General features: G+C 42.8%; 1 protein-coding gene across 1 annotated transcript; it reads right to left on the bottom strand.

The window, feature by feature from the left end:
* Positions 1–5,499: 5,499 nt before the first annotated feature.
* LOC101071404 (armadillo repeat-containing protein 4-like) lies at positions 5,500–8,666 on the bottom strand. The gene is made up of 5 exons (XM_029842690.1): positions 8,539–8,666; positions 7,284–7,421; positions 6,485–6,718; positions 6,261–6,366; positions 5,500–6,141 (listed from the first exon to the last, which is right to left on the bottom strand). The coding sequence occupies exons 2-4, from the start codon at positions 7,380–7,382 to the stop codon at positions 6,274–6,276; spliced, it is 426 nt and encodes a 141-aa protein (XP_029698550.1). The 5' UTR covers positions 7,383–7,421; positions 8,539–8,666; the 3' UTR covers positions 5,500–6,141; positions 6,261–6,273.
* Between the last annotated feature and the right edge of the window lie 16,713 nt (positions 8,667–25,379).

The following is a 25,379-nucleotide window of genomic DNA, read 5'->3' as shown; positions in this document are numbered from 1 at the left end:
TGTGGACAGCGGTTACAGGGCCGTGACTGTCCTCCTATGAACTGCTTTGTCTTTTGTCTTAAGGTAGACAACAAGGAGGGGGCGCACAGCCCGAGCATCACCAAAGGATGCCTTGTGTGAAACACATCATGACAATAAGGCCTTTTAATCAGTTTGACAGGGAATTTCCCACTTGGGTTATCAGTGAGTCAGGTTGTCTCACATGGTTTTTGGAAATGATCTTTTTAAAAAAATGTTTTGTGCAGGAGATTAATGTCATTCAGAGAAAATTAGCACAAGGGGGGAAAAAAGAACGTCAAGGAGAGCGGAAAAACTGCAAGGTCAAACAGGATTTACAGGGATTTGCTGAAATTTTGCTAAATCCATCTCTTGAGGGACTATTTAATGAACTATGAATATCTAAATGCTCTTCTTATTAGCTACATATACATTATGGTTCATTGAGTGGGGAGAGGCATAATAAAATCTATTGTAAACGGTTGTTGTGTTACAGAAAAACCTTGGTGATCTCCAATACTGGAGGCATATTTACTGTGTTAGTCAACTTGGCTAGCAGTAGGATGGCCAGATTCTCCACAAAGGCGGCACAAATGCTTGCAGGCACCTCTGTTTGTTGATTCCAGAAAATTAACAATCAGTTCTAAGCCACTGACGAGGGAGCGCACCACTTCTCTTGCATCCTGTAGGCCAAGAAAATCTGAGTGAGTGTTAGTGGTGCTCTGTCAAATGGAGGAGGAGGAGAATGAGATCAAAGGCAGTGACGGAGGGCAGGCAGGGGCAGACAAAACAAGGGAAACTAAATCAGCACGTTTTCATCAGCCCAGGCAGCAATCACAGTGTGTGTAAGAGTGTAAACAATCCAGCAGAAATATCTCTGACTATATAAAACAGATGAGTTTAAAAATAACATCAGCCTCTCCAAGAGAACTTTATTGTGGATATGGAAAGCCACCACAAAAGCTGATATCTTTGTTAAGCTCCCTGACTCGCACCCTAAATTTGCCCGGGTACTGACACATTGTAGACTCAAGGTTCCATAGTTTGGGTACAAGTCCCAGCTGGTACCACAGGACTCTCATCCACTTATGGGGCAATGCTTACCAAACCAACAGGCTGGGGAGTTCTGAAAGAACCACAGCGGAAGAACTGGCAGAGACACTGGCTTCAGCATGGCCTGGTACTTCAGGCCACAGTTTAAAATCACAACTTAGCATATTGCTAGTCATGGAACAGTTCCTCAAGGTGGCCAAGTCTGTAATGTTCAGAGCTTTGAAAATAGAACAGAAATTTCCCCAAAAGCATACAATTATGGATGACTAGATGCAAATCACAAAGCACGCTTAATTTAAATCCTTTTCGACATCAGTCTACAGGCCCAGAGCTGGTGGACTGCACAGAAGAGCAACCCTAGAAATCATTATCTGCACTGTACAGTTAATCTTTATTCCGTAAATACAGGATTTCATAAAGTTAATTACTGTTTTAGTGTACAGTGGAGAGAGCTGGATGTATTGCCGTGCTCTCCTCTGTGCACAGGCAGCAGAGATCAGGCTATGGTGTTGTGTATCAGACCTGGGAGGCTGTGCCAGAGGATGAGACTTGTGGAGGGTAGGGTAGGCAGAATGGGGGTGCTGGACATAGGAGACACAGGAAGCCCTTCCTCAGGAATACTGATGATGGCTGGCCAGGAGTCCCTGTGACAGAGGAAGCTCTCTAGAGTCACCAGCTGCGATGGACTAACCAGAATCACTTTAAAGGCCTGGATGGGCCCCACATCTGCAAACCACACCATTATGAGGCTGCACACGGAAAGGCTTTCCATGCTATCCTTTCTTTTCCGTCGTCTTACCCAGTTGAAATGAAATAGAAAACACATTATCTGCTGTGTGTGATCTTGAAGTGAGGAAAACAATCTCCTCAGTTAGAGGAGCATGTCCAGACCCTTTCTCTAAAGCAACTAGACTTGGCTCCCATATAAAGGAAAAATGACCCAAACATCACACGTCTAAATGATACACTTCATTACATGTTCCTGTTCCACTTTCTTGATTGAAGAACAAAGATAATTGACCTTCTGAAATACATTTCAAATGGTAGACTTGTGGGCATAGAACACAACGCGTCTGTTTCTGCGGAAGGGGAGCAGTATCATATGGAGCATCAGGCAGATGCACTCACTGTATACCAAGGCTCCCTCATAAAGCCACTATGGATCTGCTAACTCAAACCACATGGGCTCTTTTTCAAATCCCAATAATGACTGCACCAGAGCAAATGTATCAGATTCTTCAACTCAGTGGTTTCAACCATTTTCTTCATGTCATTGCACCTTCCCAGAGAAAAACAAAAAAGCATGTTCCTGAATTTCCTTAAAAATTGTCACGCTGACGACCAGACAAACGTTGTCAAACTTTCTTAGGACTCAGCAGCAGATCCAGTCTCCTTGTCCCTCCATATGGTTGCCATATATATTTTCTCTACACTCCTGAAAGAAAGAAAGAAAGAAAGATCTGCTGGAGTACAGTAACACTGTTTGAACTTAACAAGATTGAAGCACTGACAGGCTGTTTACCTTAATCACATAGGTGATCTAGTAGAACAACATTACATATGGAGTTGGAAATGAGGGTCTCAGTGGATCAAAGAGCTGCTGATTTCAAACTGAAATTAGAGTTGACCAACAACACAGCTGTGTAACACTACGCTGTAATCATGACGTAAACAAGCTCACACTATTTTAAAGGAATACTACAAGTTTCCTCCGATGCTCTGTCACACAAATGCAAATATTAAAAAGTTAAAAAAAACTTCCATGTCAGCGGAATACTAAAACTAATTTCAATGTGTGTGTTGGGCTCGACAAATAGCAAGGTGGAGTACCTTTGTTCAGTTTGTATTTGCAGTTTTATTCACCAAATCAAACTTGAACCTTACTATATGTAGCATTCCCTTATTTCGTGAAGGTGCTGCTGGAGAACCAAAAAATGTGTCACAGGATATTACACAGTATTTATCTGTGCCTGCTTTTCATGTCCCCCATCCCTGTGTGCCAAGGAGGCTGCTCTGCTTCATATTAGTCTGAGGTGCATGTAAGCCTTCACAGTTGTGCCCCTGCGAACCTCTAAGCAGAAGTAGGTTGCAGAGAGAGTTTAGGAGACAAGCATGTTCTATTAAACCAGCTTCTGTTTTGGTGGTTGGACCCTTTTCTTATGGAAGCACATGCAGATTTAGACTTTATATTAAGTGCGTTTTGCAGAGACACAAAAACGTGCTTCACATTACTGGACCTTTGCATGTTCAATGCATGGACAAAGAGCCAATGCAGCGCTGGACTGAACATTTGGACAAGGGTTCTTCAGCAGAGACCACACCAAGTGAACACCATTGTGCTGATCGATGAATCTGTTAGGAAGAGACAAAAGTAGCGAGTGAAGGAAATGTAGACAGTCATAAACCGGTGGGGGAAAATGAGGGCCTGATAGATATTGCATTCTCCATCATGTATCAGTTGAGTTCAGCATTTGCTTTTCACCACAGCCTTTAGTCTTATTCCTCCCCAAACATGAAAACTACTCACACTAATGCTCACTTAAATTGCTCTCATGGAAAAGCCCAGAGATACCAAATTCAGAGGTTAATTTGCATACACCTGTGGACTGTGTATAGTGCCTCATACATGGGTTCTATAAATATAATAACTGAATAAGTTATATAATTAATAAGTTCACACTTGGGCTTGTATTTCACACTCAAGCCAAAAGAAACCAGACTGACTTTCCAAATCAAACAGAGCCAAATACAGGTTATTCTATATGTCACACATACGCTTTGAACATTGCTCACAAATGAAATGTGCTTCATGTCATAAATATGGATGGCCAAAACTCCAGCAGTGTCTGAGAACCTTAAGAACTGCACCAGAGTGAAGGAGGTGTCTGGTAGAAATAAGGTCTAACACATTCCCCAAGTGTGCGTCCTCCAACAAGGCTGACGTAGAAGTCCGTCTGTTGGGGTCCAGGGTTCTGGGTTGTGTTTGGTTTTTCCTGCAGGGGGCGTGGATGAGTCATTATTGGCAACAGCTGGCGCTGCAGGCAGGCGCACCTGTCGGCAATTTCCATCAGGCCACCTATTTAAGGAGGGCTGGCCTACCAGTGTTGGAGTGTTTGGTGTGGTCCCCTGCTTGTTTGAGGTCTCCATGCCATCCTGCTGGACTAGTGAACGTGCAGTACCCAACTCCTGTGTTGACTCCATGCTGGAGCTCTTGGTGTGCCCTGGAAGACCAGATGAGTGCTTCCCTGCAGTCCCAGAGGACTGCCAGTTTGATTTTGTGAAATAAAACCTATTTTTGGACTTTAATCACTGCGTTCTTGCCTGCTTTCGGGTCCTGTAAAAACCCAACCTTAACACTGTCATAATTACTTAAATGACCTCTAATCAGTATGTCCATGACTGGCAACAAGTCAATACTCTTCGGGGACATCCTATGTGTCATCTCTATTTTGTCTGCATATAAATCAGTTTTGAGGGATCAGAGTATTGAAAATGCAAACTGTAAACCCAACTGTTGCATCATACTCAAAATCAGCAGTCACAGAAGTTCACACCGTTTGTGGCAGGAATTTGTCTTGCTTGACCCTGTACTTCCCAAAAGGAAAACCTCCACACTCTCCCTGCCATTATTGCTGTAGAACCAGAGCAAAGAACAATTTTCATTTCACTATGCTTCTCAGCCAGTGATTATGAAATGAGTGCTCACCACTGGTGCCCTGCTTCCATTATCAGCCTTTCCTGTTTGACATTAATGGATTGGTCAAGACTTACGCTTCAGCTTGTCAATTTAATCATTCAAATGAGCTACTTAATGATACCATGACACAAAGAGAGACAGCTAGAATCAAGTACTCTAAATATTGTGCAATTTAAGACGTCATAATTTCTATTATTACTGTCAGTTATCTATCTGGGTAGCAATGGCAGCATGTGTATTAAGCTCAAACTTTACTGAAGTTCCAGTGTATTTAGCTTCTTGTTATTCTTCTCCAACACATTGTTAAGTTTAAGGAACAGATTATGAATAAATCACCTAATACTGACATGTCAGGCAATATAACATTTCTTCTTAATTTACCGGTAATTACAATTGTGCCGTTAATAAAACAGTCCGACTGATATGTTGGAAGTTTGCTTTGCTAAATGTTAGTCTTTAAATACAGGATGTTATTCTGTCAGTTATGACAAAGTGAAGGAGGCTCCTCACAAGTGCTACTGTTGCTTCTTTTAAGAGGTCAACGACAGTTTGAACCACACGCAGGTTTCCAAAACAGAAGACAAATATCTTCACTCATTCTCTGCAGAGAGAGAAAAAGCCTGATATCACTTATCAGTAAAATGATTAAAAGGACTGCCTCTCATCTCTGGAAAGACTTCTAAAAATGCATTTTAATCTTATTAAATGTTACTGATGTATCACAGCTCTGTATGTGAATTATATTCTTTCTAAACTATGCAAGTTATGTTTAATATAATTTGAGGCTTTACAAGAGGAAAAATCCTCATACAGTTCCCCGAATCACTTCAATTTAGACTCCCCTCCTCTCAGAAAAAAAACAGTGATGAGATATGTGGCAATAGAATGGAAAACTTGACCTGAATAAATGGACAACAGTCCCCCTGCCATAAAAGTAAGACACGATGGAACAAGAATGAGCAGAACTTCTCAGCAGAGATGCTGCAGAACTGCAGTCCTAACACCTTTTAGAAAAGTCACGGCCACAACACCAAATTACTATCATCGTCTTATACACAGAGGCTGATTAGTGTGCTGTTCTGAAATATAATGAATCATGTATCAATGTCGTGCACATCTGATTCTTAATCACACACATTTATACATCTCGTAACGAATGGCTGCAGTATGTTTTCATTATTTCTGGTGTGTTGTGTTTGTGCAGTAATGAGAGGTAATAAGGTGAGACCTCAACTACAAGCGTACTTATCCACATTCTTTGGACTGATGGAACATTTCCAGATGGCTCTAGAGGCAGCTGCCAGGAGCTCCTTGTTGACTGACTTGCTCAGTGAAACCAGTGGCTGTAGACCACTGTGCTTCAGCACTAGCTCCTGCGTTCTCTCATCAGCACGCTACAAAACAAATATTGCCAAGGTTAAAAGCCCAAAATGCTTGTTATGACTTTGAAAGTGCTAAATTTGAGCCAGTAATCAATCTGATTATGAATCACTGTAATGTGGCAAATGGGTACCTTGAAGATTGCATCAGTACATTTGGAGTTCATCATGGTTCTTGCTGAGATTTTTCACCAAATCTCCCATTATCCCCTCAGTCTGAATAGTAATCCTGCAACTTTTCTGCAGGGACACAACATTTACTGCAGTAAGCACCCTTTATTCCAGAGAAATTCCATATTCCATGAACAGCTATTTGTCATGCTCACCTACTCTGAACAGGTTTTACACATCTACTAACCACTGTGGCAAACTCCTGCAGGTTCCCCACTACAGGAATAAGCATGTTCTCATTGTAAGACTTGAGCAAGCGTGCCAGCAGAGGGATGCCTCCGGCCTTACTGATGGCCACCTTGATCTTGGTACTCTTGCTACAGCTCCACAGAGCCAGTGCTGCACATCGAGTGACCTCCACACTCTTTTCTACATCTGCATTTAAGTTGATTGTGTTCAGGTCACAGTCCAGTAGTTTCACCTAAAATTAAAAGATGTGAGAAATGTGTTAGTGAACAGATAAAAACCCATCTGTAAACACACAAATGACCTGTAAATATTTAAGCATGAACCCTCTGAAGAAGCATGATTTAAAAGAAATTTATCTTGTAAAAATCATGGATTATTTTTGGTTTTATCTCCGTTTCTGGCCATCATTCAAGCCTCTACTCCACAGCTCCAGGCCAATGAGGTAGAGCAGGCAAAGCTGTTCTTCCCACTGCCCAGTTCAAAGGTAGTCTCATAACATCGCGTGAAATTAATCTGTCTTCCACAAGAGAACATCCGATTTAGAGGCCGAGAAAAATATACAAGGAACAGGGGCTAATCACAGATCTCTGTCAACAAACATGAACACATTTCAGAGGATATAGGAGACATTCAATCTGTTTTACTTCAACTCCCAGTCTGCCATTTTCAAAATGTACCTGAAAGATGATTGATCGATGACTAGCAGGCCTTTATGTACATGGATGATCAAGTGTGTGTCACAACATACAGCCCATCAGCTGTAATGAAATGATTTGAAATGAGTGTTTTATACTCACCAACTTTGGGACACCACCCAGCTGTAGGATGTTTCTCCTCACTCGTTGGACCCTGGCCACATTAGCAATGGTTTCAGCAGCAAAGGTCTTGATGTCCATCACTAATGAGTATAGAATTCTCACAAGGCTCCTAAGACCCTGCATGTCCGCAATGGAATGATAGAAATCAATGACTTTTTATATAAATAAGACAATTTTTGCTAATAGGATTTCACCTGTAATGAGTTCAGAAGACAGAAATGCAAATCCAGAGTAAAGCTTTAATGCAACAGGGTTAAAAAGTAGCACACACTGGCAGACATGAGCTGCTCTGATTTTGCCTGTTAGCCTTCTGGGTGCAGCTTTGGCACAGTTACATATGTGACATCTCTCTTTAGTATCCAGCAAGTTTAGAAGGACTTCAAGGCCCTTAAGGTCCCAGATGGCCAGCTGGTAGGTCTCCTACATCATATTTAGGTTCAGCATGGCACATAGAGTGAGCACAGTGGCTGTCTGATTACCTGCCTGCTAAAACAAGACCGTGGATGAATAAATGGAACCAAAGACGAAGAGAGGAAAATTAATTACTGACAATATGTTTTGTTGATTTCCAATTCCCAACTACCCTGTGTTATTTCCACCATTAGCAGTTTTCCTCCTGGGCTTGTTCTGTTTAAACTACTGTGTTTAGAGTTGGGCTGGTAAGACTAATGGAAATAAACAGTTTATTAACATTTAGTCTGAACAATATTGCAAGTCTAAGACCAATATATAATTGCAATAAGATATAAACAAATTCCATTAGAAATTAAAGAAAAACAGAACAATGGATTATTATTATTACTTTTGGATAACCCTTAATTTTAGTTTATAAAACAACAAATCATTGCAAACAGATCAGAATACAATCACATATTAATGGTGGCACTCTATTTGTCAATGTCATGTATTTTGACCTATAATTTTATAGCCAATATTTGGCTCCAGCTTACTTGGAAAGGAAATTGCTACATCTCAGTGAATCCTTCATCAATAAATAAAAGGTTAAATTGAAAAATCTATGTCCAGGCAACACAATAGATCCAAATTTGAATTCAATTCACCTTTATTTTTAAACATCTGTTTCGTCTGGATTCACACATAGGCAAAACTGTGTGTCATCAGCATAGCAGTGAAACGTACACTGAATATTTGTGAAAAATACACCCTGCTGCCAAACAATATTTCCTAAGGGAAGCAAGTACAAGGTGAACATTACCTTGTACAAATACAATACCTTGTTGAACTCCTTGACTAATGACAAAGGTCCAGCTGAGAAACAAATCCATTGTCTGAAGCTCAGAGAAGACCACTGGTGACAATAACAAGTGCTGCTTCTGGGCTGTTTTAACCTGACTGAAAGTCTTTAAACAGACTGTGTTTCTACAGGTGGTCCAGTAACTGTGTAACCTGTCACAGCTGCGGGCAATCATGCCCGTGAGCCGCCTCACCCCGCACACCTGTTGTGCATCAGGACTCTAATGAGCACTCTTCTTAAACCCCGGAGGCACACTTGCTCTCTGCCAGATTGGTATTCGTTCCCAATGACTTTCCAGTGTATTCCTGTTTGCCTGCCTGCCTGCCTGGTTCTGACCTTGCCTGTTCCTGACCATTCTGTTTAGCCTGCTCCCCTGTAAACTCTGTCTGCCTTCTGCCTGATCTCGACCTTGCCTGTCCCCGACTATTCTGTTCTGCTCGCTCCCCGGAGAATCCTGTCTGTTGTCTGTGTCTGACAATAAAGCGGTGTTCAGCCAGACTCGTGTGTCGCATTTGGGTTCTTATCTGGTTCCTGACAGTAACCACCCCATTTATGATTTTTTTTTTTTTTTAGAGAACAGGAAGGTTAGATTATAGAGCAGGGGCATCTAAATCAATTGCATGGGAGGGTGTGCAAAACTCAAGGCACACTTTAGGTGGCGGGCCAAACAAGATAAAGACCTATTGAACACACAAAAACTAAATGTTTTTTTAACATAACTATAAATAAAGAGACAGGCATATTGTTCCAGAATAAATAAAGTTTAACTTTTAATAATAGACGATTTTGCTCTCCATAAAAGTATCTCCTGTCTTTCACTCAGCTGTGTTCTTAAATTAGTGGACACCTTACAAACCCGATCGGAACCTTATTTCTCTGGCTTACATTGGCCAACATCTGCTTTTGTCTGGACACAAGACTTTGCACACCTTCATCATGCAGCTCTTCAGAACTCTCCCTCGGAAAATAGCCGGGCTGATTTGGCTCTCTCCTCTGCCTCAATAAAACTTGCTTTCATCATAACTTCACTTTGTGAATTTGCTCTGGTGAAAAATCAGATTCTCCTTTAACAATTGGACTTTCTGTTTATTTTGTTCTGCATTTAGATCTTTCAGGTTCTCCTGATATTTTGTCATGTAGTGCCATCTTAGATTAAATTCCTTAACTACGGCTACATTAGCCACAGGTTTACCGCCCATGTCTGAACATACAGTATATTCAGCCTCCCATCAGTTTTGAAAGGTTGTTTTCAAAAGCAACATTTCTCTTCGTCACTGTGAGGGGCAAGCTTCAAAATAACTACAATGTAGTGGTATACAGCAACAGAAGCTGGACATGACACGGAGCTGTTCCCAGGTAGACTAGTATTTAGCGAGGCAGCTTCAGTACTGCATTATGGGATCTTTAGTTTGTGTGTTATCAGCACTTCATATCGCCGGGCCATTAATAACAATAATACCACAGCTATATAAAATGATCTCACAAACCAGATATAATTGTACACTGGGCTGGAAGTGGCCCGCAGGCCTTGAGTTTGACACATATGTTAGAGGATATAAGCTGCCCCAAGTGGAAGAGTTTATGAGTCTTGAGGTCATGAGTGAGGAAACATTGGAGCAGGACATCGACAGACGGATCAGTGTAGCATCAGCAATGATGCAGACTTTTCATTGATCTGTTGTGGGAAAAAATGAGCTAAGTTGAAAGCCAAAGCTCTTGATTTATCAGTAGATCTTTGTTCTGACCCTGACCTATGGTAATGAGTTGGGTAGTGACCAAAGGAACAAGATCATGGATCCAAGTGTCCAAAATGAGTTTTCCTCTTAGGATGTCTGGGCTCTCTGTTGGAGTTAAGGTAAGAAGCTTGAGTCAAGGGTCTGGATCTGCAAATTATACCCTGGATCAATTTGTTATCTTCTTTCTCAGGGAGCAACTGTATCAAGGGGGTATCCAGTTAGGCTGCTGCACCTACAGCATGAGAGACAACTCAGCCTGGCTGAGATGATAACTACTGCCCTCTCTACAAGTACAGGGCGGTCCAGGGGTAAACACAGGGATCAATTCCTTAAACTGAGCTGGGGTATTATCTGCCTGACATCTGCTGTAATAGAACTGCTTTCTGTCCTAGGAAAAACCCAGAATTATAAATTTGAACATGGATCTGACAGGAGCAGGTTGTGAGGGAACACTAACATGTGTTCAACTTTAATAGCAGAAGTCAGAAACAGATTGAGAGTGTGATTGAAACTGTGAGTCTGTTGATTTATCTAAACCAGGGGTAGGAATCCACTCCCATAGTCAGGCCAGGTTTTCTATCCTATTAAATGGAAATCTGCTTCACCAAGGAAACCGGGTGAAAATTTGCATCTATCTCATCAGACAGAAAACCCGGCTTGACTGAAGCACGGGTAGGACTGGGTTGCCTAACCGAATCTAATTCAACTGACCGTATCGATGTCATTTTTAGTGTCCTGAACAAGTCAAACAAAAAGAGAACTCAGACAGAAACCTCCTACCGATCTACAAAGAATGTAAACCAGCAGGATTGATTAATAATAGATTGGTGCCACTCTCTCTTCCACCTGTGCCATGAGCATTATGACAAGATGATTTGGAGAAACATATTCATTTAAGCTTCCGTACTTCTCCTCCTGCAGCCAGGCCTCAATAAAAGAAATAAATCAAAGCGATGGCCTATTCATTTGTTAACATCTTGACAGAAGAGATCTAATATTTAATCACCCACATCTGCTTGTCCTGTTATTTTTAACAGGATTCACACATGCAATCTGAAGTTATAAAATGATACATAATTTATTAGAAAATCTGAAAATAAAGTAGTACGGTACTAAGGAAACAGAACGATGAACTGGAACTTGCACTTGGATTATTTTCCATATATTAACTATGATAAAGAGAGTGGCACGTGTGTCAGAAGCAGGACTGGAATTCACCTAACTTTAGTGTCCAAATCCTTTTCGCATTCTCCTCACTACATAAATTCACATAAAGTCCTGGATAGATGTTGACAGCATTATGGCACCTAAAATACTAGTTTTAGGGTTTGTGCATGGAGATAGTTAAGGTACTGTGCAAGCAGGCAGATATTTTTTACAATACCATATTTAGTCTGTAACACAAGCAATTCCATAACAAATGTTGAAATGCAATGGTTTTGATCACAACCACTGGAAAAAGCAGATCGGTCAGTAGATAAAACCGACATTTGTGGCATTAAGATGTGAGAGCTCTGCTGTTATACTAGCTATGATGCATGGCTAGGCTATAAAAAGTCAACAATCAAGCAGTTTTCATTTTATTTTTGGGGGGTCTAAATGTCTTACAGAGAGAATTTAATGGTTTCAAAGTAATTAAAAAAAAAACTATGCTGTATATCCTATTCTCAGCCAATCACAAGAATGCTGGGACAGTAAACTCTTTCATGCAGCTGTCGGAGGCTCATGCACATCAACCTATACAAAGCTCTCATGGCGTTTGATGGTTTCACACTAGGTCTTGTTCTGGCACCACAGGATCAGAGTAACAGGCCTTGTTCGCATCACACAGCTAACTTCAGTGTGAAAGGTTTCCTCATTAGCAACCAGTTCCTACTGTTTCCTTAATGCGTCCACACTTCAAAGCATTCAGCAGAAAAGGCTTGTAATTGTGAAAACAACAAATAATGCTTGAAATGATAACCAAGAATGGAGAACAGGTCAAAGGCTTCTCGATTTGTTCTTGGAGTATCGCTGAGCATTCTTTAAAAGACAACATCTGCCGGTGGTTTGAGGAGACTTATTGTTGTCCCATTGAGTGTGTTCCAAGTGGAACCAAGTGTGTTCTACTAACTGTAACTTATGAAGGACTTACTGCTTTGGCTATTCATTTATAAAAACCAAGTCCTAACCCAACCTAATTTCCTTAGATAGTTTAAACCCAAATTCAAATGTCAGATATGTATCAAAGCTGCAGATACAGCTGTGTAAGAAGAAAATCAGATATATGAACAGAGATATGCCAGTCATCTTTTGGTCAGTTTTAAGAAATTCGGACAAAACATTTCAAGGGCTTAAGAAAAGCTGTGCATTTTCTTTTAAATGTATAAAGTCAACTGTCTCTTCTAGAGATCACAGAAGTCAAATCTTAGAGGTTTTCAAATAAATGGAGAAGCTTTGTTTCACTATCAGATGGGATGTGCTTCAGTATCTGATGACAAACGTACTAAAAAAAACCTTAAAATACAGCCACAAGAACCATTTAAAGATGCTTCACACATCTTATCTCTTCCTTTGCTGCAGGTGCCTCTAAATAGCTGCTACATTCACGCGGCTGAATGGAGGTCTTATTCTAGTCTATTTCCTCTGCTGCAGCAGACTAGCTTATGTGGACGGGCAAAGATTGGCCTGCCCATGCCACTCCATGCCTGTAAATCACACCACGCAGCATGTGACAGCAGCTATGAGGTTACCCCAGCAACCAATCATATCCTGTTGACCTAACCTCCTGTTCATGGTAGGGATGGAGCTCTGCAGTCAGGGGTCTACCAATAATGGCATATTTAGGCATAAAAAATAAATTAAATGAAAAGAAGAATGGCTCTTTTTAAAACATTTTGATGGATTTTTTTTTTATTGTATGGATTATATACAAACCTTTCCAAGACTTTAAAAAAATAGATCATAATGCTAAAATAAAAGTATTTTAATTCTGATTTTTATATATATATATAATTCCATTATATTTTGATATTGATCTTGGATTTTATTGCTGTCCTGAAATCCTAAATATTATTGTAGGGTTCTGGGAGGTTGGTTGCGGTTTTCTTCCTGCAGGGGGCGTGATGGAGCTTCTCCCCTGCCGCAGCTGGAGCTGCAGGCAGACGCACCTGTGGCCTATCAACAATCTAGTCCCCTATTTAAAGCCTGTACTCCTGTTTGCCAGTGTTGGAATGTTTTGTCCCTTACGCGAAACCCTGACTCTTTGTGATTTTGCCTTTTGTGATTTTGCCTTTTGTGATTGGACTATCGTGGTGAGTTTCCCCCGTGGACTGTTTGCTGGATTTTCCGAGGTCTCGATGCCTCTTGTGGATCGTTCGTTTGCCTGTTGCCTCCAATAAAAGTTTTTCGGACACCACCCTCCACTGTGTGCTGCCCACCTTCGGGTCCTGGTACAACTGCTCCTAACATTACATTCCAACCAGGATGGACCTGGGGGATCAGGACACAGTGCGCTGTACATTGGAGGCTCAGGGAAGGTTGCTGGGCCATCATGACCAGCTTCTTACAGACATCTGGACCTCGCTTCAGACCCTAAATGCCAGTGTGACGAACCTGCTTGGGAACCCCATGTCCCCATCCCGGAGCGGTATTCTGGTGAGGCGGGTTCCTGCGCCAGCTTTTTGCTCCAGTGCTCCCTAGTTTTTGATCTCCAGCCTCTCACCTACCCCAGCGACAGGGCAAAGAGCACCTTTGTCATAAATCTTCTCTCCAGGAGAGCGGCACTATGGGCCACAGCTGTTCTGGAGAACCAGATGCCCGTTTCCTCCAGTTTTCCAGCCTTCATGGCAGAATTAAAACGGGTGTTCGACCACCCTGTCCAAAGCAGTGAGGCGGCCTCCCAGATCCTCTCCCTGCGCCAGGGTGCCAGTTCAGTCGCAGACTACTCCACTCCGTTTCCACATCCTCGCTGCCAGGAGTGGGTGGAATGACACGGCGCTTCGTGGAGTCTTCACGCAGGGGCTCTCCGACGACCTGAAGGATGAGTTAGCCGCGAGGGAGGAGCCCGGGAACTTGGAGGCGCTCATCGGCCTGTCTACTTGCTTGGACAATCGACTCCGGGAGAGGTGTCAGCAGAGGACAAGCGAGCGGGCGGTGAGAAACTAGGGGGGCGTTTTCAGGAAGAGGGAAGCCCCCGTGGACTCATCAGCTGCTGTTTCTGTTCCAGTCCCTGAGGTCCCTTCCAGCGAACCGATGCAGTTGGGCCGAACTCATCTACCCCTGTCAGAACGTCAACACCGGTGCACGGCAGGTCTGTGCCTTAATGTGGCCACATGAGCCATTTCCTCGCTGACTGCGTGGTGCGGCCAAAAGATTAAGCTCGTCAACACCGGCAGGAGTGTACGCGAGCGGATCCTCCGGCCCACCTAACTCTATCGGGCACGCTCTTTTGGGGGTCAGGAGTCTGTTTCTGTGGCCTTCCTGGTGGACTCGGGTGCTGATGACAACTTTATCAGTCTGGATCTGGCTAGCTTGACACAATCTACTGGTCGGCCGGGAGGCTGGTGAACTGGAGTGTTGCCTGCCACACCAGCTGTCTTCGTGCTGCGGTCACCCCCTCTTCAGTGGTCCCGTTCCCCGCCCAGGAGACCCCTGACTTGTCCCGGGTTCTGAAGGAATATCATTGCCTGGGCGAGGTCTTAAGCAAGCAGCGTGCACTTTCCCTTCCGCCCGATCGTCCATATGACTGCTCCTTCCCGGAGCCGCCTTACCGTCAAGCTACCTGTACAACCTCCCTCGGGCGGAGCGTGAGGCGATGGAGAGCTATATTGGGGAGTCCCCTGCATCCGGACTGATTCGGCCCTCCTCCTCTCCAGTTGGGGCCGGGTTTTTCTTCATCCAAAAGGATGGCACGTTGCGCCCCTGTATCGATTATCGGGCGTTGAATGAAATCACTGTTAGAAACAAGTATCCACTGCCCCTCCTCGACGTAGCGTTTGCCCCTCTCCACCGGGCCCAGATCTTTTCCAAGCTGGTCTTCGCAATGCGTACCATTTGGTGCAGATTCGTGAAGGAGACGAGTGGAAAACAGCTTTCAACACCCCGTTTCCTTCCTGGGGTTCGTGGTGGCGTGGGGACCCGGTGAAGGCAGTGATGGAGTGGCTAACTCCCTCCTCCCTTAGACAACTACAACAGTTCCTGGGCTTTGCCAACTTCTACCGTCGATTCATCCGTGACTATAGCAAGGTGGCTGCCCTGCTCACCATACTCACCTCCACATTACAAAGCTTCCAATGGTCTCCTGAGGCCGAAGCTGCCTTCAACAAGCTGAAAGGCCTGTTCTCGTCGTCACCCGTCCTTGCTCACCCCGACCCCAGTTGGCATTTCATGGTAGAGGTGGACGCCTCTGACGTGGGAGTTGGTGCCGTCCTGTCACAAAGGAGCGGGGAGGACCAGAAACTCCATCCGTGCGCCTTCTTCAGCCATCGGCTCTCCCGCGGAGCGGAATTACGACGTGGGAAACAAGGAGCTTCTGGCCGTGGTCCTGGCGCTACAGGAGTGGAGACACTGGCTGGAGGGCGCTGCTCAACCTTTTGTCATTTGGACAGACCATAAGAACCTCCCATATCTCCGAAACGCCAAGAGGTTCACTGATAGGCCACAGGTGCGTTCCGCCCTGGCTCGCGGAACCAGAAGCCTGACGCCCTGTCCCGCCAGTGGCCTCCAACCCAGTGAGGACAGACCCAGACCCCATATTACCCCTCTCCTGCATCCTTGGGGCCGCATCCTGGAAGGTGGAGGAGAGAGTCCGCGCGGCCCTGCAATCAGCTCTGGACCCAGGTGGAGGCCCACCAAACAAAGCTGTTCGTCCCGGAGGCAGTACGTTCGGAGGTCCTGCACTGGGCCCATGCCTCGAGACTGACCTGCCACCCGGGAGTCTGCCGTTCGTTAGAGTTCCTTCAGTAGCGTTTCTGGTGGCCCTCCATGACCCGCGACACCAAGGAATATATTGCGGCCTGCCCTGTGTGTGCTAGGGGGAAGGCATCCCACCAACCACCGGCAGGGCTCCTCCAGCCCCTGGGAATTCCTCGGCAGCCGTGGTCACACATCGCGGTGCATTTCATTACTGCTCTTCCCCCTTCCGAAGGTCGTCCTCACTGTGGTCGACCGTTTCTCCAAGGCTGTCCATTTAGTTTCTCTACCCAAATTCCCATCAGCAGCAGAGACCGGAGACCTATTGGTGCGACACATTTTCCGGTTCCACAGGATTCCCAAGGACATAGTGTCCGACCGTGACCCACAGTTCTGTTCACAAGTATCAAGGGCTTTCTGTTCTGCGCTAGGAGCTTCGATCAGCCTTACATCGGGTTACCACCCACAAGCCAACGGACAGGCTGAGAGGACTAACCAGAGCTTGGAGGACGCCCTGAGATGTGTGGTGGCTCAGAACCTGGCCACCTGGAGCACTTACCTGCCGTGGGTGGAGTACGCCCACAATGCGCACTCTCGCCGCACGCAGCAACAAGCAAATTGGCACCCGACTGCCGCTCCTGTCTATCGGCCAGGTCAGAAGGTTTGGCTGTCCACCAGGGACCTCCCGCTCCAAGTCGAGTCGCGGAAGCTAGCTCCTCGCTTCGTGGGACCCTTCAAGGTAGAACAGACGGTTAACCCCGCAGCTGTCCGTTTGAAGCTTCCCCCAGCGTTTAAGATACACCCCACCTTCCATGTCTCCAAGGTAAAGCCAGTCGCGGAGGCAGATCTGGTTCCACCGTCCGTGCCACCCCCCCCCCCCGCATTGTGGATGGGGGGCCAGCCTATACAGTTTGGAGCATCCTGGACGTTCACCGACGGGTCGGGGTTTCCAGTACCTGGTCGATTGGGAGGGTTTTGGTCTTGGGTACCCCACCGGTTCATCCTAGACAACAGCCTCCTCCAAGACATCTACCATGCTCATCCAGACAAGCCTAGAAGGGCGCCCGGAGGTGCCCGTTGAGAAGGGGGGGGGGGGGTGTAATGTTGTGTTCTGGGAGGTTGGTTATGGTTTTCTTCATGCAGGGGGTGTGCTGGAGCTTCTCCCCTGCTGGAGCTGCAGGCAGACACACCTGTGGCCTATCAGTAATCTAGTCCCCTATTTAAAGCCTGTACTCCTGTTTGCCAGTGTTGTAATGTTTTGTCCCTTACGCAAAACCCCGACTCTTTGTGATTTTGCCTTTTGTGATTTTGCTTACTGTGATTGGACTATCATGGTGAGTTTCCCCCGTAGACTGTTTGCTGGATTCTTCCGAGGTCTCGATGCCTCTTGTGGATCGTTCGTTTGCCTGTTGCCTCAATAAAAGTTTTTCGGACACCACCTTCCACTGTGTGCTGCCTGCTTTCGGGTTGTGGTACAACTGCTCCTTCTAAGTGGTCCAATAAACTGAATTAATTAACACATATTGTTATGCAGTAACATTTAGTATTATTAAATTTATCTTACATTTTTAATGTTGATGACGATTTATGATTGTCATACATGGATTGCAGAAGTAAAAGATCAATTTTAATGAGAGGATTTGTGATGAGATGAGGGATGACAGTAGTACCGTTACTGTCCAGCAGAGGGGGAACAACTCTAATGAGCGCTAACAAAAAACACAAACAAAAACGTTTGTGTCAATCAGCCAGAGCAGCTTGATGCTGTTCCACTGTTTGCACTGAGGTAAACTCAGAGTAATAGAAACAGAATGGATTCCTGTGCAGAGGTTATACTAATTGGTTACACTACTGGCACTATACAAAATCCCTCCAGTTAATTGTCTTTTTACTTGTGGTTATTTGGGAGAAAAGAGGAGGAATATCCATTTGCTCAGACATGGACAAATGTTGCTAAAAGCAAACTGTGAAAATGTTTACATGACACAGAATTCAAAAGTCTGACTGTTAACTGGAACCATATTATATGTCAGACCAAATATTTACATCTGTGAGAATAAGAAAATTATGAAATATTTACAAAGACACAGACCAAACTAACAGGTGGTCTTTGGTGATATTTTGTGTTTCATTATTAAAAAATGGAATAATGGAATTTTAGGGTAAGAACTTAATGAATTTATCTGATATAGTCTTCCTATATGATATTACAGCATACTGAAGCATACACATTACAAACGTATAAAAAGATTGAAGATATATGCAACAATAACTAATTCAAATAGATATTATTAACAACAAACTGCTTTCTATATTCTAAGGAAGAGCAATCAATCTAAGATAAAACAGATATACTTGGGTTATGGTTGTTAGTGTGTTGTAATGATTTTATGGAATAATTCAACACCAATCCCGATAAAAAAGTTGTGTGGTTTTAGATAGATAAAAAGTGTTGACATGTTAGTTACTGTTTCCTCATCCTTTTGAAACAGGATATAACTTAAACTTTTTCATCATTCAAGAATTTAAAAATCCTATATAAACAGAAGGCAAATCCCTTCATATTATATAGTTTCTTTTTCCAGTATCAAATCAGTTGCAGTTTTTTTTTTAGCTACAATCTCACAACTGCACCTCACATTTATACTAAACTGAAATAAAATTGATACTATTATGATAAAATCAATTAGCTTTCAGAAACTGCTCAAATTCAGTTTTGGGACCATTTTGCCAAAGTGATGAATGCTAGAGGCAGACAACAGTGTTTGTTTATTTATTTTAAAAAGCGAGGTTGATAACGACTGATACTGCAAATGGTTATCAGACTAGTGACAATAAGACAAAACCCGGAAAAGACAAAGCAGCAGGCTGCCTTTGGGCCCGTTCTGCTAAAATTCAAAAAGAAGAGGGCAGGTTTTCAGTACTTTTTTTCCCCCATAAAAACAGTCTGGTATAATTTAATCTGTCTGATGCAGTCCAGATAAATAGATAATAGAGACCACCTCGCTGAGGTAGATGAATCCCATAATTCAAGTGGTCAGAGGTATTGCCAGCAAGTCTAGGCCATTGGCATTTACACTATATCCTCTTTTCTTTTCCTTCCATATTCTGACACATTAATATTCACCATATGGCCTGTCAACCCATCATAGACGTGCTTCATTTTTACACTTCTGTGGTGTGGGCAAACAGTACGTACATCTGCTGTTGTCAGACAGCTCTTTCCCCTGTGCTTTGGCCCGCACGTGTAACCAAAACAGGCTTGTGTCAAAAACCAGGAATCTACATGATGAGCCAACAAATTCGATGAGAACCTTCCGACAAAATTTAAAAAAAGAATCCCAATGTTCACTATTGTTGATCTGAAAAGCTCCTTTTTCCACAGAGGGTCAACTTAACATGACTGTAAAAAGACTGTGAAGGAGATGTTGAATGTCAAACTCTACATCTGAAGTAGAACAGCCATCTTTAAAATCAGAATTCTTGGATGTTACTGGTCTACCTTCAAGTACTGAACCAGTTTTATAATCTGGCTGTATTCAGGGGACAGTTCAGTAATGCTCCCGGGATGCCGTTCCACCTCCTCATCTTCACTTTTAGATGGACTGAAAATCGCCACAACTGCTGTGGAATGACTAGAAATAAAACAACATATCAGCAGTAATTGTTAAGACTGTAGGTGGTATTCTGTAGGGGAGGATGTGGATTACATTTGCATGTATTTTCAAACACGTATAGTTTATACAAAAGCATCAGCGGAAGAGAGAACTCTCAAAGGAGGGCAGTAATGTGAATCAACACTAAATAGAGTGGTTTATTGACTACACCGTGTGGTGTTTGGCCTGTATGGTGATTCATCTCAGTCTATACATCAATGAATACAAACACAAAAGCATTTCAGATGCTACACTTGCATTTAAGGGCAACAGTCACATTATTACATTACCATTTTCCAGAATTTGTTGGTTGCCTGTTTCAGTATTTCACTAGCAGACATCTAGCTTCATCTACATTCCTCTGCTTTTCTCTAATGATGTGAAATAAGAGTCATTATGCCTGCTTGTGCTTTGAAAAGGCTTATATTTGTCTAACGTAATCATTATTTAACAACTTTAGGCGGAGATTCAGGAGACATTTTTCCTTTAAAGACACTGCGATACTTTTATCGTGAGCCAGTTGCCTGAAACGAGTAGCTATCAGAAGGTACAGCTGTAAAAGTTCAGCCTTGTTATTTGGCCATATGCGAAAAATCATTTTGTGATTTTCATTTCCTAACATTTTTGTCTGTAATTTAGCAAAGTGTATCTTCTCAGTAAATCTAGTTATTACCTCAGATGAATGTATAATCTGGAATATGTGGACACCCTAAAATGCAGAAATGATACATAAGTATATAATGTGTGATGGTGGGCAGACATATTAAGTATATGTGGCCAAACACAGTTTTGTCTTTTCTTAAAGAATTCCCCAGCATTAAACACCAGACTGCCAATATTTCATAAGAGGAATTAGCACGTACCCATGTGAGAACACAAGTCCCGGATTCTTCCACCTCGGACATGGTTTGTATTTCTTACCACTGCCTGCCTTGTCCGGCGCACGCTGTTGTCTCGCCTTCTCATGCACATTCTTTTCCTGTTGCTCGTAAGGCCTCAGGGGTTGGCCTTGTTCCTCCACATCAACTGATTCCACATGCTGCATCTCCTTTGTTGACAGAGGTTCTTGAACTGCCGAAATCTTGTCAGTAAGTGGAAAAAGATCCCTTTCAATTCAAGTGGAAAGATACACAATAAATTTCATTTTTAAAAGGAAAAGTTTTCAGATTGTAAATTCCTCTCAGTTTTGCTTGAAAAAAAAATCTTGATCTTTTCCATTAGCCATTTCTCTGATGTTCCTGTTATCATTCAGGATTTTAACTTGTAAAATTCAGTTGTATAAAGTTCATATAATGGTGTCATTTTATAGAAGTGTGAAAGCTTGTGGCCAAAGTTGGCACTGCAATTACAATACTGCAGAGTCAAGGTTGCGAGTTAGGTTGACCAATAAACTGCCTCAATTAGTTTCTATTGCCATAATGGCCATAATGCTGGAACCTTTTCCACAGCAACTCGGCATTATATTAAAGAAGTCGCCATTTTTATCTCTAAAACAATTGATTACCTAGTCAAATTGATGACCCATCTGCATCTGTGCTTGTGTACAACGAACTACCATGCATAACGTTATTCGACTGTAGAGAATATTTGAAATGTCCAGACCACGCCTATATTCATTTGAATTAGCCATCTTACCTGTCCAGGAGAAAATTAGCAATTTCAGCATTGGTCTTCATGTTTGTCTCATCTTTCAGCTGTCTCTATCTTTCAAAAGCATTTTGTATACAGATCGTTGTTTTGTTTCTGACTTTGTCATGACATTTTGGGGAATTCTAAAGAGGCTTTTTAGGTTTAGTCAGGTCAGGTATTAATGATTCGAGAGGAGTGTAGCTGCAGCTCAGTGGTAATTGGCAACCTGGATGCCTAAGCGCTACTTACTTTCTGATTAGTAGATGGTGGAAGGGGGTGGGGCAACCAAGACACAAAATGGAAACATCAACATCATTTACAGGCTGACACCTCACTTTTGAATATTCTGGGTGGACTACTGTTGTCACTGATATAAGTATTTGAAATGATCATTACTCCTTCCATGATTCCTGCCATTTTTTGATTATATTAAATTCATTTCTCACACAGTGCTCCTTTAACATAAATCGGTCATCAGGTCATTTACAAGCACAAAACTGTGGAAACATCTGTCTTAAAATTGAAGCACTGGAACAAAATAATATTCTGCAAACATTTTACAAAAAGGAGGCCTGCATCAAATTTAGCTGGACAATAGCGAATGGCGGTTTCTGTACATTCCGCAAAAAAAAAAAATCAGCCCAGACAAAGTAACTCCTTTCAGTCACCGTTATTCAATCATGAATTTTCAAGGTCTCTATGACACACTTTACAACCTGCTCTGCATACTAATGCCAATAACACACATATGAATGGTTTTACAGGCAGGAGAGTTTTAATCACAGGCACCTGCTCTCCAGAGGAAAAAAGATCTCGGACTGTAACTGTGTGTTAGGGGCTCAATGTTTTTAAGAGCAGGGAAAAAGAATTAGGATCTGTTTCTATTGCTCAGTGCTCATGCAGAAGCTGCTGCCAAGTATGCCCAGTCATTTTTCAAAAGAATTGTTTTTCATAAAACACAAGGTGACTGGATGTTGGAAGCATAACAGTCAATTTATCCACCCACAGAGCTGCTTTAATTCCATTATGCGGTGTGTGTAATGGGCAAACTCTACTTGCTTACGAAGAAGGGAGGGCTCCAGATATTTTGTCAAGTTCCATGAAATGTCATATGCTGCAGTAATGGAAACAAACATGTACTGTTGTTAAAGTTGCATTGCAAGTACTGATTATAGTCACCTTCATTAAGCCAGAGTCATTTATTTTCGTGATTAATTTAAAATCTAAATGCAATTAATGCACAAAATTTCTCTTTTGATGGACATCAGTGTATCAATCTATTTTATTTTATTAAAATGATAAAAGTAGCTGCTTTCAACAATCAAAGGAAAATACATGATATACTGTATATGGAGTCTGCAAACTCTTATTGTGGACTGCAGAGATTAGGTTTTGTACACCACAATCAAGACCAAGAAGGATATAGGCAGTTCTCAAGGCTGTAATTACTCCCATTCCTTTCATATGATAATGATAATTTAAAGCAGACAGAAACAACTCTGCTGTGAGAGTGAGACTAAAGCTCCTGCACAGTGTGAGGCACGTATCAAAGGAGTTCTAGGAAACTGAAAAAAAAAATTGACAGTGATTTGTGTCGACACACACCTGTTCACGGCACCTTTTACTGCAGCTGTCAAAATTTTTAGATTGTTCAAATTCAAGGCATTGCTCTTCATGGATGACTCGTAAAACTTGAAAGGCAGACACTAATCATTGGCATGCTAAGGTCTTTAATGGGACTCCAATTCACACTAGTACATTTAAATTAATTCTGTACAGTATTAGGAAGAATTTAAAAGCAATAAACCATCTTGTTAGCAAAAATGCTTTTTAAAGTTACAAATTTGATTCTTTTGAAAAACATTTTCGTCATTGTTAAGTAGGATGCAGTTATTACAGTATGTGCCCTTTAAATACCGGTACTTTGATTAACTATGATGATGTCGTATTTTCCAACATATTTTAATGTGAAGGAAAAAAGATCAGATTTTCAAAGAGTTAAGAGCTTTGTGGGGGCAGCTGGAATCTATTAGTGGGGCAATTTCTTATTTCATCAAATTAATAAGTGGGGAATTGTACTACTGAATTAATCACACATATTTCAATGTCTGGAAATGGTTCGTGTGTGTCTGCATCTGTACTTTCTACATAATGAGGACTGGAAAAAAGGGATAATGCTAGATTTTGGTTGCAATGATTACAACTAAGTTAAAGATGTTTTCCCTATTAATAAAAAATTTAGCTAATACAAAATTTAGCTTTTTTTGCAAGAATTTGCATTCATATCATAGTGTTTATCATATCATAGTAAGTGTTTTGCAAGAGTCCATTTTGCAAGAGTATTTACCGTATTTTTACGACTATAAGGTGCACCTAAAACACTGAGATTTTCTCAAAAATCAACGGTGCGCCTTATAATATAGTGCACCTTGTGTCTGGACTGAGTTCCAAAATATGCTGTGCGCCTTTGGTGGGTGCACTACGGTAAACACTCCGCCAATCGATTAGCGGCACACCTACACGTAAGGATCCCCTAAAATGGCGCCAGTCAAGCGAGACGCGTATGAATGAGGCTTACTTTAAACTGCAGGCCATCGAATATGTGGCTGAAAATGGCAATTGAGCAATCTTAGTGTTTTCGCTTTATGAGGAGGCGGCATCTCTTCATACGCGCGAGGACAACTGTTGCGCAACGGCTGCCCGCGGATTACCAGGAGAGGGTGGCCATCTTCCGCACCTACTGCCGCGACAAGATAACCGTGCCCAGCCACATCACCAACATGGATGAGATCCCTCTGACTTTTAACATCCCTTTGTGTCACAGCTGCGGGCAATCATGCCCGTGAGCCACTTCGCCCTGCACAGCTGTTGTACATCAGGACTCTAATGAGCGCTCATCTTAAACCCCGGAGACACGCCTGCTCTCTGCCGGATCGTTATTTGTTCCCGATGACTTTCCAGCGTTTTCCTGTTTGCCTGTCTGCCCGGTTCTGACCTTGCCTGTTCCTGACCATTCTGTTTACCCTGCTCCCCTGTAAACTCTGTCTGCCTTCTGCCCGATCTCGACCTTGCCTGTCCCCGACTATTCTGTTCTGCTCGCTCCCCGGTGAATCCTGTCTGTTGTCTGTGTCCGACAATAAAGCGGTGTTCAGCCAAACTCGTGTGTCGCATTTGGGTTTTTATCTGGTCCCTGACACCTTTGACCCACAAAGTGGAGAAAAAGGGACCAGCACGGTGGCGATACGTACAACGGGGCACGAGAAGTTGTTGTTCACCGTGGTTCTCGGCTGCCACGGAAACGGACAGAGCGCTGGATGACGGAAGGCGAACACTCCTTCACAAAGACTATGAGGCAGTGGTGGGCAAGTTATGCCACCATATGCGGGTGGATTGTAGACACATGGGCTATGATACCGTCTTCATGTATTGTAAGAGCTTTCACAAAATCAATGCTGAACCGGAACCGGTTGGTGAGTCCGATTCAGATGATTAAGAAGAGGAATTCGGGATGTTGGACATTGAAATAGTGCAGCTGTTTAATTGAGATACAGAAGATGAAAACTTTGATGGTTTTGTGGCGGAAGAATGAATATTTTGTTCAATAAATGTGTCGATACTCACTGTTTTACTTCCGTTGTCATTTTTTTATGTATGTTTCAGAATGTGCCTAATTATACGGTGCACCTTATGTATGTTTTAAATACAGAAATAGCACCCTTAACTGAGACTGTGCCTTTTAATACAGTGCGCCTTATGGTCGTGAAAATACAGTACACATTGTAAAGTAACTGAACAAATCCTCAGAGGTCCAGTGAGTATATCTATTTGGGAAATGGAAATGACCTGAGTACTCTTGTTGTGTGTCAAGTGATTGTAGCATAAAAACACCTGTGTTTGGGAGGTCCAG

Source organism: Takifugu rubripes, chromosome 10, assembly GCF_901000725.2.
Source record: "Takifugu rubripes chromosome 10, fTakRub1.2, whole genome shotgun sequence".
Lineage (NCBI taxonomy): Eukaryota > Metazoa > Chordata > Actinopteri > Tetraodontiformes > Tetraodontidae > Takifugu > Takifugu rubripes.
The sequence above is the reverse complement of the archived record's forward strand: the minus strand, read 5'-3'. Positions and strand labels throughout refer to the sequence as shown.